We start from the raw sequence: 15,828 nt of genomic DNA, 5'->3' as shown, positions 1-15,828 counted from the left end.
GCCAACTTCCACTGGAAGCTGACCAGGGAATCACATTGGAGGACCAAGGGATTCCTTGGCTCCTTCTACACTTCCATATAAAATACACTGGAGGGAAAAGTTAGATTGAATCAGTTTCCTGCTGGATTAGCTATTCCCAGGTGAGCAGAGAGATAAGTCTCCAAAAAAAGATAGTAGGCACCAACTGTTCTGAGAGTGTTCTGTAGCCAGACAGTTGGCAAGAGTTAATCCAGTGGGATCCAGTTGTACAGGCTGCAGAAATTCCTCAGGGTGCTTCCCAGGTCAGGGTAAAGTTACACATTAATTAGAGGAATTAATCCAGACCATCTGAGGTTGAGGGCCCTTCCTCACAGCCATATAACCCAGAATATCAAGGCAGAAAAATCCCACAATATCTGCTTTGGACTGGGTTATCTGAGTCCACACGGCCATATATCCCAGTTCAAAGCAGATAATGTGGGATTTTATTCAGCTGTGTGGAAGGGGCCATTGTTTGTAGAGTCCTGGGGTAGGTTTTCCTTTCAGCCCCACCACCAACACTGCCAGAGGAGAGGGCAGAGCAGCTGGCCTTGGGCAGCGAAGTCTCAGACAGCCCTTGGTCGCAGGGAGGGAGGGAGAGGGCACTCCTTCCGGGTCCCCACCCAATCGGCGCACGAGGAGGGGGCGTGGCCTCCCAGCCCCGCCCTTTCCCCCCGCGTGCCTGCACTGTCTGCCCGGGCCTGGCGCGCGCGAGAGAGACTCCAGGGTCTTGCAAAGAATTGCAAAGGATGCCTCCGAAGCGAAACCGGGCGCTCGACCTGGTCGCGGGCGGGTGAGTTTGGAGCCCCTTCCCTTGGAGGAGCCCAGAGGGGAGCTCAGAGGGCCTCTATGTCGCCTTCTGCAGAGGGGAAGCATGGAGTAGGTCACCTGGCGGTCTCTGTCCCGGGAGATTCTCAGGGCCCTTACACACAGACATATAACCTAGAATATCAAGGCAGGAAATTCCACAATATCTGCTGTGAACTGAGATATAGATATTGTCATATAGTCCAGTTCAAAGCAGATATTGTGAGATTTTCTGCCTTGATATTCTGGGTTATATGGCTGTGTAGAAGGGCCCTCACACTGCCACACTGTGGAAAAGTTGCTATCTGATTTTGAACTCTGTGGGCCCTTCCACACAACCATAAAACTCAGAAACCTACAATATCTGCTTTGAACTGGGTTATCTGAGTCCACACTGCCATATATCCCACTTCAAATCAGATAATGTGGGATTTTCTGCCATGATGTTTTGGGTTATATGGCTGTGTGAAAGGGCCCTATGTCTGCTGCCTCCTGTGGAATCCTAGCCTTTGCAATCCTCAGACAGAGAAGTTACTGGGGCACCTTTGACACTCCCCTTATATCCCAGGATCTGATCCCAGATTATTTTCTTGTCCTTATTTATTTATTTATTTATTTCAATTATTTATATTAATTATTTAAATTATCTGGCAGTGGAGACTCAGGGCCCTTCCACACAGCCCTATATCCCAGAATATCATGGCAGAAAATCCCACAATATCTGCTTTGAAGTGGGTTATCTGTGTCCACACTCAGATAATGTGGGATTTTCTGCCGTGATATATACTAGGATACAGGGCTGTGTGGAAGGGCCCTCATCTAATCCAATTCAAAGCAGATAATTTGGGATCAGATCTTGGGATATAAGGCAGTTTTTTGAACTGAACACGCCTACCTGTATTTTATAATGTGTTTTATGAATACTGATGTAAGTTAATATTTTTTTAACTGATTTATATTGCACTGTATAATTTTTATATATGCGTTTTATTGTAAGCCGCCCTGAGTCCCCTGTTGAGTGAGAAGGGCGGGATATAAATATTGTAATAAATAAATAAATAAATGTAGATCCAAACTGGGCTTCACTAAACTTTATAAATCCCAGAATTTTGCAGGAAGCTGCCACAGGATTTCAAATGAAGCTCCATGGTTTTCACAGCATCCTGTGCCAATCTTCTTATCACTGGAGTTGCTTGATGCACAGTGGTGTTGCGTATTGGCGTAGTAGTTTGGGCATTGGAGTGGGAGCCCTTCTATACTGCCATATAATCCAGATGATCAAAGTAGATAATTTATTTATTAATTTACTTACATCATTTTTACCCTGCCCTTCTCACCCGTAGGGACTCAGGTGAGATGGGCGGGGTAAAAATGATGTAAATAAATAAATAAATAATCTGCGTTCCCTGCTTTGAACTGGATTATAAGTCTACACGGCCAGATAATCCAGTTCAAAGCATGTAATCTGGATTTTATATGGCAGTGTAAAAGGGGCCTATGATTCTGGAGACCTGGGTTTGACTCCCCACTCAGGCCCCATCTACACTGCCATTGAATCCACTTTCTGAATCCAGATTATCTTCTTTGAATTGGATTATATAGCGGTATAGATGGGGCTTCAACCATGGCTACCCACAGGGTGACTTAGGGGAGGAGGAAGTGTAACATTCTCTTAGCCTCAGAGGAAGGAAAAAGTTTTTTAAAACCCTTAACCGTCTGAACAAAATTTATCGAAAAAATTATGTGATATAGTATATCATGTCTGTATTTTTGATGATCTGAATGGTGGTTGTCTTATAGCACACCAAATCCTACACATGTCATAAGGAAGAGGGAGCAGGCTTGTTTTCTGCTGCTCAGGAGACTAGGATCGGAAGCAGTGGGGACAAGTGATTCCAACTAAACATTAGGAAGAACTTCCTGACCATAGGAGCTGTTCAACAGAGGAACTCTCCCTCGGATTTTGATGGAAGCTTCTTTATTGTAGGCTTTTAAACAGAAGCTGGATGGCCATCTCTCAGGGGAGCTTTGATTGTGCTTTTCCTGCATAGCAGGTGGTTGGACTGGATGGTTCTTGGGGTCTCTTCCAATTCTATGATTCTGTGACCTGCCTCCCCTGATGCTGATCCCACTGTGCTGATTTTAACAGGGCCCTTCCTTAGATAACATGTGCCTAGGACTGCAGTCTTATCTTGTTTCCCAAGAGGCACTTGCATCTCTAGTCTTGGGCTTGTACTCACAGGGTGACATTTGTAGTGGTGGGAGCCTCTTTGGGGAGAGTTGTATTGTTGTAGTTTGGTTCAAGGCATTCCTCCAGACTGTCCGCAAAAAAAGAGCAGCCTCTTGGTAGCAGAGTGGGAAGGCTGCATGAAGAAGAGACTGTTCCAAGTGCTGCTTCTTTTCCTGGTCCAATCTTGCATATGCCCTCCAAACTGCAGGTTTTAAAATCAGAGCTTTCCAAACGTTTCAGGTTGGCGACACACCTTTTTAGACATACATCATTTTGTGACACAGTAATTCAGTCTTACTAGAAAGCTGGAGATTAAGGCCCCTTCTACACTGCCATATGAAATCCAGATTATCTGCTTTGAACCGGATTATATGGCAGTGTAGACTCGTATAATCAGTTCAAAGCAGATAATGTGGATTATCTGCTTTGATAATCTGGTTTATATGGCAGTGTAGAAGGGGCCTAAGCCAACCATTTCTACAAGACACATACATAAATCATAACAGCATGTAGGTTATTTTAGGAAAACCTTTCACATACATACATGATTGAGGCCCCTTCTACATTGCCATATAAAATCCACATTATATGCTTTGAACTGGATTATGTGGCAGTGTAGACTCGTATAATCCAGTTCAAAGCAGATAATGTGAATTATTTGCTTTGATAATCTGGTGGCAGTGTAGAAGAGGACTAAACCAACCATTTCAACAAGACACATATATAAATCATAAGAACTTGTATGTTTCTTAGGAAAACCTTTCACATCTATCTACAGTAGTCTTACTTATCCAAGCTTCTGGATTATCCAAGCCATTATTGTAGTCAATGTTTTCAATATATCATGATATTTTGATGCTAAATTTGTAAATACAGTAATTACTACGTAGCATTACTGCGTATTGAACTACTTTTTCTGTCAAATTTGTTGTATAACATGATGTTTTGGCGCTTAACTTGTAAAATCATAACCTAATTTGATTTTTAATAGACTTTTCCTTAATCCCTCCTTATTATCCAAGATATTCGCTTATCCAAGCTTCTGCTGGCCTGTTTAGCTTGGATAAGTGAGACTCTACTGTATATACATACACACACATATATTAAAATACGATTGATTGCTTATTGCACATAGACTCAGATATTTCTCATTGCATTCGAATGACGCAGCTACACACTAATGTGTCATGACACACTGTTTAAAAACCCTGCCTGAAATAATGAAAGCAAGAAATTATGCAAATATCTTTCATGTTCATCATACATTCAGGACTCTGTGGAATTCTGATTCTTTTTGCAGAATGCATACAGATCTGGGTCAAAGGACCCAGGTAATAGTTACCAGAGTAGGGGAGCAAAATGTCTGTGAAGGAGATCAAGATTAGGTAAGGATAGTTTATATGATGCTATTTACGTTTCTCCCCATTCTGACCAGCCCTCCGACTGGAAAGAAACATGACTATTGTGCGTCCTTGAGGTTTGGTTCCAGAACTCCTTGTGGATACCAAAATCCTTGGATGCTCAATTTCTATTACATGCAGTCTTTAAGTAACAGACATCTGACTTAGGACTTCATCCCAAGGGTTCTAGGCTCCGTTTCCATGTGCTTCGACAGCTAAAGCAGGCAAAGGTGGTCATCCAACCACAACTTTAAAAGCTGCATCAAAGGAGAACCTGCAAAATGATGTGGAACGTTTTGGAGACTATTTAAAGCCTTGCTTTCAAAATGCATTCAGAGGTTCTTTTTTCTTTACCTAGTCTCCTTTTTCATGCTTTTTATTTTGGTAGCCAAATGTATGCTTTTTTAACATGCTGGAGATACATAGGTAGTTAGTCTGCTTCCCCCTTTTCACTGTGTTTTGGCACTCATTTACACTCAGTAAGGGATTCTCAGTAAGGCAGCTGCTCCTCCACTTGTTTGACAAGTAAGGGGCCTGGGCACTGTCAAAATGTGTTAATTGGTGAACTGCAGAACCTACACTGCTCTGGATTTTGCATTTGCAGGTGGTGCCTTATTTAGCTGCACTTGAAAACACTTGGGAAAATCTGGAAGCAGTTTCAAACTTCATTATAGGGTCAATGTAGAACAGACTCATACAATACAGTTCAATGCAATAAAGCTGTATTATATGAGTTTACACTGACTCTGTAATGCAGTTTGAAACTGCATATTATAGCAGGATAGGACCAGTGAGAGGCAATGGTAATTTCCTTCCGAACAAAACCCCAACTTGGAAGTCACACAGTAACAACAACAACGAACTCCAGAGGGGTCTCCCAAAGACAGAATTCTTTCCCAAGGATTCCAAGCTTATTTTTCTTAGAACAACCTTTTGGACTTATCTCATTCTGTAGTGTAGCCAAACAACTATCTGTTTTAAGACTTTCAGGTACTTATGTGTATCATGTATTGTCGGAGTCCTCAGTGAAAGCATCCTTCACCTTATGTGCTTATGTCAATGGGGAATTTTCTCTATCTCTCTGATAACAGTCATATTAGTTGTTCATCACAATACCTTAGAACAGAGCTTTCCGAACATTTCATGTTGGTGACACACTGTATCATTTCATAATACAGTAATTCAGTTTTACTAGTGAACTACAGATGAAACCAACCACTTAGGCCCCACACTATCATATAAAGTCCAGATTATTTGCTTTGAACTGGATTATATGACAGTGTTGACTCGTATAATCCAGTTCAAAGCAGATACTGTGGATTATCTGCTTTGATAATCTGAATTACAGTATATGGCAGTGTTGAAAGGGCCTTAATATCCATTCCCCATCACTTTTCTCACCAGCCTGTTCAGGTAGGGCATATTAAAGAGTGTTGGGGGTCTTCTGCTTGTTTTTCTTGCTTTTCTTGCTGTAATAACAACAACAACAACAACAACAACTTTGTTCTTATATCCCGCCCCGAAGGACCTGGGGTGGCTTACATGGGGATCAAGACCTAAAAATACACAATGATACATAGCATAAAATTATGTTCCAAAATTAATACATAAAATATATAAAAACATTGAACATCATAATTCAATAATCCAACAGCTGACCAGTGCCATGGACATATTCAGAGTTCTGGCGAGGGATAAAATCTATATAGTAGGAATAAAAGCCATTGGTAAGGAGAGACATAAATCAGTTCTCATGCTCAAGGCTTAGGGAAGGTAAATCAGCCTTGGCATAAGAAAAAGGCTTTGGTCTTGATCTTTAGTTATGGACCTTGGCACTTGCCCAGTGGTGCCACTTCAGGAGGATTATCATTTTTGGGCATCTGCTGAGATGGTTGCCCTTTCCTCCAAATTAATTTGAGTCATAGTAGCCTAAGAATTACAAGATAGATATAGCAATCCCTGTCTGCTTGGACACCAGCAATGTCAGCGATGTGGAACACATCCAGAAAAGCATGCTGTCCAGCATTAGGAGAGGCGGCTTGTTGAGTTAGGTATCTCTATTCAGGGCAGGGCTTGCACTAAAATATACGGGGAATGAAGCACATGAGGCAACTTCATTATGCAACAGTGTTCATGACACTAGGGCCTCCTCCCCCTTTCTCTCTGGACTTTAGCACACCGGGCAGCTCTGCGCAGAACATATCGGGCCCAAGACGTCAGCAACTGACATTGAGTTGCAAACCCAGATGGTGCAATTGTGACGCACATCCATACAGAAATAGCAGTATGTGCGGAGGAGCAGGGGTTGAGAGGGCCTGTTCCAGTTTGGATGGGATACAAGTATTTCTCATTCACATAGCCAATTATCCTGCAAATGGTCTTCAACTGCAAGCAGCCTCTGCTTAAATATATTTGAAGCACAATATGCTGTTCTGTTGTGACCTGCTAAAAGAGCCTCCCCAGAGGCAAATGTATAGTCTATGTGCGAGCACTAGGGCCTCTTCTATACTGCCATATAAAATCTAGATTATCTGTATTGAACTGGATTATCTGGCAGTGTAGACTCATATAGTACAGTTCAAAGCACATAGTGTGGATTATCTGCTTTGATAATCTGGATTATATGACAGTGTGGAAGGAGACTATCACTGGGCTAAGGAGTGTGGCTGTCTTTAATTTGTTAAGCACATGTGGACATGTGGGCTGCCAAAAACAAAGAGTATGGAATTTGGGTGGAAAGCTAAATTATCACATTTTCTGACAGTATTTTGACACTTGGAGGCAAAAAACAACACTTTGCTTGGAACAAGTTGCATGTTTTGGGATTTTGGAGAGATTCTGGGAATTTCCAGGGGATTAGTGCCCCTCAAAGGTGGGAGTTAGGGGCCACATGGCATCTACTAATTGCCAGAGGAGGGTGATTAAAATGATCAAAGGTCTGGAAACCATGAATCCCTATGAAGAGCAGCTTAAAGAGCTGGGTATGTTTAGCACTGCACAAGAGAAGGTTGAGAGGAGACATGACAGCCAGGTATAAATATGTGGAAGGATGCCATAAGGAAGAGGGAGCAGGCTTGTTTTCTGTTGCCCTGGAAACATTAGGAGGTACTTCCTGTTCAACAGTGGAACTCTCTGCCTCGGAGTGTGGTGGAAGCTTCTTTATTGGAGACTTTTTAATAGAGGGTGGATGATCATTTGTTGAGGTGCTTTGATTATGTGTTTCCTGCATGGCAGAGGGTTGGACTAGATGTCCTTTGTGGTCTTTTCCAACTCTATGATTCTATGTCCCCATCCATTTTAAGTATTAAAGTAGAAAACACAATTTGTCAAGTTTGCATACTATATATAGCAAGATTAAAATGCTTTGATTAATCAATCTTCCCAACTGGAGGTCCTTAGTTGTTTAGATCACATTGTCCTTGGTTGGTGACATTTACTGTTCCATTGGGAAACAGTCCTTCGCAAGATCCAAGATAGTTGGCATGCATGCATCTGCTACAGTCATCTGCACAGCAAGCACATTTTTGCTACTGAATGTCTGTGGCACTGGTTCTCTGAGCAGTGTAGATTTCTCCCCTTTCAATTACTTTTTGCCACATATACTAGAACCTTGACTTAAGAGCATCCCAACTTAAGAATGATTTCAGTTTTGCTTTGATATACTAGCAGTGTTTTGAGTTAAGAGTTAGCACAAAAGAGAGCGCTAGTGTGAGAGTACAAGGCTTTAGAGCTTCAAGGGAGCAGCCTCCGTGCCTCCATGTCCCCATGTCCCCACTTTGGGAGATTGCTGTCTGCTTTTCTGTTGTCTGCACTCAGGAATTTTGGGTTAGTTTGGGGACCATGTGCTATGTTTTAACTGTTTATTTAAAACAGTATTATATGTTACTGTTTTGATTTTAATTCACTATGTATTTTGTATTTTGTTTGTTTTTATGTTTTAATGCAGCATTGAATTATTGCCAGTGTGGAAGCTGCTCTGAGTCTCCTTTGGGGTTGAGATAGAGCAGGGTAAAAATACAGTCAATAAAAAATAGTTGATTTTGTTTGGTTTTTATTCCCAATATGTTTGGCTTCATGAATTGAGAGAGGCTGGAATAAGTACAGTATGAAGAAAATGATGCTTCTGCCTCTTCGCTTTGGGCTTTCTTGACACAATTTTAAACTTAATCTTTCTTTATTTTTCCATGTGAATGTGCATTTATACATTATTTGTTATTTATAAAGTACTTTTTCTTATTTAAAAACTCGTAAGCCCTCGGTGGCGCAGTGAGTTAAACTTCTAGGCTGCTGAATTTGCTGGTTGGCAGTTTGAATCTGGGGGTCAAGTGGTACCTGGTCAAAAAAAGGTTGGGAACCACTGCTTTAAAATGTAGTGTGTGAAGAGCCTCTGGAAATCATGGAAAGGCATGATTGGGGAAACAGACACTGACTCTGGATCTTCTCTTTCTCCTTCCCCAGATTGGGTGGCACAGCTGGAGCCATCCTGACTTGCCCGCTGGAGGTGGTGAAGACCCGCTTGCAGTCCTCCTCTTGGGCCCTGAGGCCTCTCTGCTTTCCCGCAGTGGAGCTGCAAGGGCTGAATGGGGCTCTGATCCGCCCCGGACCCCCCTCTGGAGGCATCCTTCACCTGTTGAGGTGAGAAGTGGAGAAAGGCCAGGCATCAGGCATTGCCTTCAGGTGGGAAGGAGGAGCCTTCCTTCCTTGCCTTCACCAGAGTGGGCAGGTCTTCTTTCCTTCACCCAAAAGCAGTGGGCACACAGTAACCCCTTTCTTGTCTTTTCCTTTCTTTTCCCTTCATTTCATTTCACAGATCCATTCTAGAAAAGGAAGGCATTCGCTCCCTATTCCGAGGCCTGGGACCTAATCTTGTCGGAGTTGCTCCTTCCAGGTAAAATTTACGGGGACTTGTAAAATGCACCATGATGTAATGGGTTGATTGGAAAGATATGTGTCAGCAGCTGATTGGCTAAGCGTGCCAGGAGCCAACATTCTGATTGGCTGGGTTGTTGTATGTCTTTCGGGCTGTGTGGCCATGTTCCAGAAGCATTCTCTCCTGACGTTTCGCCCACATCTATGGCAGGCATCCTCAGAGGTTGTGAGGTATGGAGACAACTAAGCAAAGAGGTTAATATATATCTGTGGAAAGTCTAGGGTGAGAGAGGTCAGTATGAATGTTGTGTAGTTAATCACTTTAATTAGCATTGAAAAGCTTATCTACTGTCTTCTTCCTGCCTCTGGGGCATCCTTTGTTTAGAGTCGTTAACTGCCCTTGGTTGATTCATGTCTGGAAATCCTCTGTTTTCAGAGTATTGCTTTTTATTTACTGTTCTGATTTTTGAGTTTTGTAATACTGGTAGCCAGATTTTGTTCATTTTCATGGTTTCTTCCTTTCTGTTGAAGTTGTCCACATGCTTGTGGATTTCAATGGCTTCTCTGTGTAGTCTGACATGATAGTTGTTAGAATGGTCCAGCATTTTTGTGTTCTCAAATAGTATTCTGTGTCCAGGCTGGTTCATCAAATGCTCTGCTATGGCTGATTTCTCTGGTTGAATTAGTCTGCAGTGCCTTTCATGTTCTTTGACTCTTGTTTGGGCGCTGCGTTTGGTGGTCCCTATGTAGACTTGTCCACAGCTGCATGGTATCCGGTAGACTCCTGCAGAAGAGAGAGGATCCCTCTTGTCCTTCGCTGACCGTAGCATTTGTTGGATTTTCTTCGTGGGTCTGTAGATAGTTTGTAGGTTGTGCTTCTTCATCAGCTTCCCTATGCGGTCAGTAGTTCCCTTGATGTATGGTAAGGACACCTTTCCTCTGGGTGGATCTTTGTCTTGACTCTCATGGCTTGTTCTTGGCCTTGCAGCTCTTCTGATGTCTGTGGTGGAGTATCCATTGGCCTGTAGAGCCCAGTTTAGGTGGTTGAGTTCACCTTGGAGGAGGTGAGGTTCGCAGATTCTTTGTGCACGGTCTGTCAGGGCTTTGATTGTGCTCCTTTTTTGACTTGGGTGATGGTTGGAGTTTTTATGAAGGTATCTATCTGTGTGTGTATTCTGATTGGCTACTGCCTATGGCTTGCTGCTGAGAGAAATGGTTTGAGCAGGCATTTTAACTCAGAGCAAATAACAGCTAGGGAATTAATGGCTGCTGACTCTGAAGCCTGATCATTTTTTACAAGGCAATGTGGCATATTTAAAGGCTGTTTTAAAAGGACTGTTTATTCCCTTTGATCTCTGTAAGAAGCCAAGAGAGACTACTGTATATATTGTTGCTCTGTTTGACCTATTGAACTGAAGTAAAGTTACTGTTACAGTAGAGTCTCACTTATCCAACACTCGCTTATCCAACGTTCTGGATTATCCAACACATTTTTGTAGTCAATGTTTTCAATATATTGTGATATTTTGGTGCTAAATTTGTAAATACAGTAATTACAACATAACATTACTGCGTATTGAACTACTTTTTCTGTCAAATTTGTTGTCTAACATGATGTTCTGGTGCTTAATTTGTAAAATCATAACCTAATTTTATGTTTAATAGGCTTTTCCTTAATCCCTCCTTGTTATCCAACATATTCGCTTATCCAACATTCTGCCGGCCCGTTTATGTTGGATAAGTGAGACTCTACTGTACTTATTTCACAGACCTGAGTGGCATGTTATTACACTGCAGGGTAAACCTTGGTTCAGAAGCCATGGTAAAGCTTCTATTTATTTACATTTACTACATCCAACAAAATTGCCTGATTCCCATCCTCGGGAAACATTTGTAGGTTTTGTCTTAGTAATTTATCTAATGGGGAAAAAGGTCACACATAGATGTAACAGTGTCCTGAGGGAAAGAAAGAGCTGTTGCATTGTTCACACCAAGATCTTGTGGAATAATTCTGTCCCAGAACAGCAGCCAAACCATTGAGCTGTATATTTATTTTGGTTATGCCATTCTCCCCCACCCTAGTGGAAATCAAGGCAGTTCACATAAATACAAAAAGCCAACAAAAAGAGAAAATATTGAAATAAAATTAAATTCAGGATGTAATTAAAGTACCATTTAAAAACACAGAATTATGGAAAATAATCCAACTGAGTTTCTTCCACAGCAATTGCCAAATGCCTGGCTAGTATCTAAGTCGATATACTTGCTGATTAAGCAGCGTTGAACAAAATGTCTCTTATGCTATTTATGTTAACTCTTTTGTTTATGAAGAAAGCAAAGTATTTGTGGCTCAAATGAGCTTTTGGCCACTTTAGACTTTATATTCTCTGTGTAAGCCAATTGCAGAATAAAGCATTTCAAGGACCTTCTGAATCTGAACAAGATACTAAAATTAGATGTATCTTTTTAAAACTCAGTTTAAATATGTTCATCGCTTCTTCCCCCTCTTCTAGAGCGATATATTTTGCTGCATATTCAGAGGCGAAGGAGAGATTGAACACAGTGCTTGTGCCAGAGTCCAAGAAAGTCCACATGCTTTCAGCAGCTTGTGCAGGTCAGTCTATGTCTCATGTTGTGGTACTCTTTGATCACTTCATGAAATTCTTAATTTCCAAAACCAAAAATGAGGGTTAAGCAAAGGAGGGCGTGAAATTTCCAGTAAACTGAAAACACAGCCAAAATGAGGCACCATTTATTTTATATTAAGCGTTTTAAGGTGCCACTGGCATCCATGAAATAATTTTTAATGTTTTGTCGAAGGCTTTTATGGCCGGAATCACCAGGTTGCTGTGAATTTTCCGGGCTGTATGGCTATGTTCCAGAAGCATTCTCTCCTGACGTTTCACCCACATCTATGGCAGGCATCCTCAGAGGTTATGAGGTCACCTCACAACCTCTGAGGATGCCTGCCATAGATGTGGGTGAAACATCAGGAGAGAATGCTTCTGGAACATGGCCATACAATCTGGAAAAGTCACAACAACCCAAAGAGTGTTTAAGTTTATGATATTCTCTGGCTGGATTTGTCTCTAATAGACCTTAGAGATGGTCCAGAAACCATCACGTTCCATGTTCGTGTCTCCTTCCTGCAGGGGTCACATCTGCCACCTTGACCAACCCCATCTGGCTGGTAAAGACCAGGATGCAACTGGAAGCCAGGTAAGGTAATCAAAACTTTGCAAAGAAGTTACTTTATGGCCAGAATTTTTTCCTGGGTGACATCAAAAACCATCAGACAGACAAGGCCTTGTGCAGATAAGAGTAATTGGAAGGTATCCACGTACTTCAGTTCTTCATAAGTATGGAAAGCCCTGGGTACAGAATGCAGAAGAACCTCGGTTTTGCCTCTTCCCAAGTCCCTCAGCTCTCCACAGTTAAACATGTCCTGAGTAAATTTTTGCATAGTTAGGGTATAGGAGCCCTGGTGGCACAGTGGGTTAAATCTCTGAACTGCTGAACTTGCTGACTTGAAGGTTGGTGGTTCGAATCCAGGGAGCCGGATGAGCTCCTGTTGTTGGTCCCAGCTTCTGCCAACCTAACAGTTCAAAAACATGCAAATGTGAGCAGATCAATAGGTACTGCTCCAGCAAGAAGGTAGTCATGCTGGCCACATGACCTTGGATGTATCTACGGACAACGGCGGCTCTTTGACTTAGAAATGGAGATAAGCACCAACCCCCAGAGTTGGACACAACTAAATGCCAGGGGAAAACCTTTACCTTTACTAGGGGATAGGGCTGGATTAGTTCTTATTATTTTCTGTGACTACTGATAACTAGAATCAGGAGAAATCGTGAACATTAGTAAACATTGCAAAATGAAGTAGATGCATAAGGAAGTGGAATTATCTAAAATTACAAGCTCCACAATTTTGGGTGCAAATAAATCAAATTTGGGACACACATTGTTGATTGTATTTGTTAGCACTGTGAGGGTACTGAATTTACGTTTTTTGATGGAGGTGGGTTCCTAAGCCTTTTTTCCCCACTCTTCTTGCAGGGCCAGAGGCGAGAGTCGTGCTAGTGGCCTTCAATGTGCGATGCGAGTTTACTCCACTGAAGGCCTACGAGGCTTTTACCGTGGGATTACTGCCTCATATGCCGGCGTCTCAGAAACTATAATCCATTTTGTGATCTATGAAGCGCTGAAGCAACGGCTCAGAGAGGATCAGGCTTTCCTGGTCCCATCCCTCCCCCTTTCACACAACAGCCAGGACTTCTGTAGGCTGATGGCTGCAGCCGCAATTTCCAAATCGTGTGCCTCATGCATTGCCTACCCACACGGTGAGTTGCTCTCATTCCATGCTTTCCTCAAAAATCTGTCTGCCCTGAATGGGGGGAGTTGAAAGTTTCTGGCAGCTGCCTTTTCCCTAGAAAATAAGAAGCTATGTTTGCTCACCTCTGTTTTCTTCCCATCTGTTCTTTGCAGAGGTCATCCGAACAAGGTTGCGGGAAGAGGGCTCACGCTACCGCTCCTTTGTGCAAACTCTACAACTTGTCGTCAGAGAAGAAGGTTTCCCAGCTCTTTACCGTGGGCTCCTGCCCCATTTGATGCGCCAAATCCCCAACGCTGCTATCGTCATGGTCACCTATGAACTGATCATTTACTTGGCAAGAGGAACGTGACTCTCTCCCCTTTCTGACAATCAGTTGAGGTGATTCACAGTATTTATACTGTACCTTAATGTAATGCATTACTTTCCTGTTATTTATTTTGTGCCTTAATGTAATGTGTTGCTTCCCTGTTGCATAGCTGAGAAATACTCTGCTAGAAAACCCTGAAGTCTGGCAGCCTCTCAATAACTCTTTGCTTGCCAGACTTAATAACTGATGAAGATCTTTTTCCTGGGTCTGTCAGACCCAGAAAATATCCTCAGATGATGACATGCAAGGATGAGAGATACAGCTGGAAAGGTGCATATTTCATCAAGGAGAAGCAACAGTACCAAAATGTATCTGCCAGAAGTCCTGTTTACAGGCAGAGAGACTTTTCAGTGTCCCTGGCATGCTAGGCACTAACATACTGGTTGTGTCATTTCGGGCAGAGAAAAATGTTCCGCTCTACTTCTCCTGTGGCTAGAGTAGGCTGGCAAATCGGCTGAGAAGATGTCATTAGTTTATAAGGAAAACCGGGAAATTCTGTGGAGAGTGAAGTAGTCACTTATTGTTTGACTTATGTTTGTCAGTCACTTGTGACCAGTGTCTGACCCAAGAGTTTCCTCTGTTCCTCCTTGAATGTTGATTTCCTTTGCTTCAGCAGGCAGTTTAGACTCTCTAGTTTGCTTTATGGACTTACAGTCACAAACAACTTCAAGGCACATGACAACAAGACAAACAGGACGTCTACATCTTTACAATGTATACAAATTTCTTCTTTACTTCTGGTGAGAACTAGTGTCATGGGAACATGAGATTAGAATGTCCTGGGATGTAGGAGAGTTGAATTAATTTCACCACTAAGCCATGGACCAGGGGTCCGAAAACTAAGTCCCATGGGCTCCAGGTCGTTTACCTGCTCCTTGTCCTAAACTTTAGACTTAGGGTTGACCTAAGTCTGAAACGACGTGAACAACAACAATCCTTATTTTTTACTATTTCATTATAGTCTGGCCCCCAACAGTCTGAGGGACCATGAACCGGCCCTCCACTTTAAAAGTTTGAGGACCCTGCCATGGACGGTGATAAACCAGTCACTGACTGACCTCACACAGTTATGCAGAAAAATGTGGAGAGAAGGAGGGCAGTATAAAGTGAGGAAAGATGGGATATCAGTTTAGCTGATACACAAAAATAAGGGCAAGTGGTGAAACAGTACTGCAAAATGGTGGTCACAGCAGGGGAGGGAGAGAAACTGAGTAAAAGTTTCAGTTACCTTTGGCAGGCTTCTGTACAGATTTTCACATGTACATTTTGCCTTCTTAAGAGGAAAACAGGATCCAAAGAGGGTTGGCACATGGGACGGGTGAGAGCATAATATACAGGCAGATAATACGGGGATATCTTCAAAAAGGAAGGAAGGCTACAGTAATGTGAAAAGCAACCACTGTGCCTTCCAGTGCAAAGCTTGGTGCATCGACCTCTAGCTCTGATGTGCAAAAGAAAGAATGCAACAAATACAGTGTAACTTGCTGTTTTCAAGTTCATAAAATGTTCATATTTTATTAATAAAACTGCAAAGCTGCAACATGGTTCTTCTCTCACAACACATCATATTGTTGCCCAGAACTTGGATACAGGGCACCTCTATGTTCGTGAAATAACCTTGGGAACTGAGGAGAGGCAGGAGGATCTCTGCCTAGACAACCTCAGGAAGCACCTGCCAGAGTATGGACAGATAGAGGAAAGTGGAAGAACTCCACACAATGTGTTGTCAAAGGCTTTCATGGCCGGAATCATAGGGTAGTTGTATGTTTCCGGGCTGTATGGCCATGTTCCAGAAGTGTTC

The 15,828-nt window shown here is 42.4% G+C and overlaps 1 protein-coding gene across 1 annotated transcript; it reads left to right on the top strand.

Moving 5' to 3' along the window:
- The first annotated feature begins 660 nt into the window (after positions 1-660).
- On the top strand, positions 661-15,567 carry LOC100561115 (solute carrier family 25 member 33). The gene is made up of 7 exons (XM_003223757.4): positions 661-811; positions 8,914-9,090; positions 9,266-9,343; positions 11,838-11,938; positions 12,477-12,543; positions 13,384-13,667; positions 13,813-15,567. Exons 1-7 carry the CDS (start codon positions 768-770, stop codon positions 14,007-14,009), a joined length of 948 nt encoding a protein of 315 aa, XP_003223805.1. The 5' UTR covers positions 661-767; the 3' UTR covers positions 14,010-15,567.
- The last annotated feature ends 261 nt before the right edge of the window (positions 15,568-15,828 follow it).

Source organism: Anolis carolinensis, chromosome 2 (assembly GCF_035594765.1).
Source record: "Anolis carolinensis isolate JA03-04 chromosome 2, rAnoCar3.1.pri, whole genome shotgun sequence".
Taxonomy (NCBI): domain Eukaryota; kingdom Metazoa; phylum Chordata; class Lepidosauria; order Squamata; family Dactyloidae; genus Anolis; species Anolis carolinensis.
This window is presented reverse-complemented; position numbering and strand designations above follow the sequence as displayed.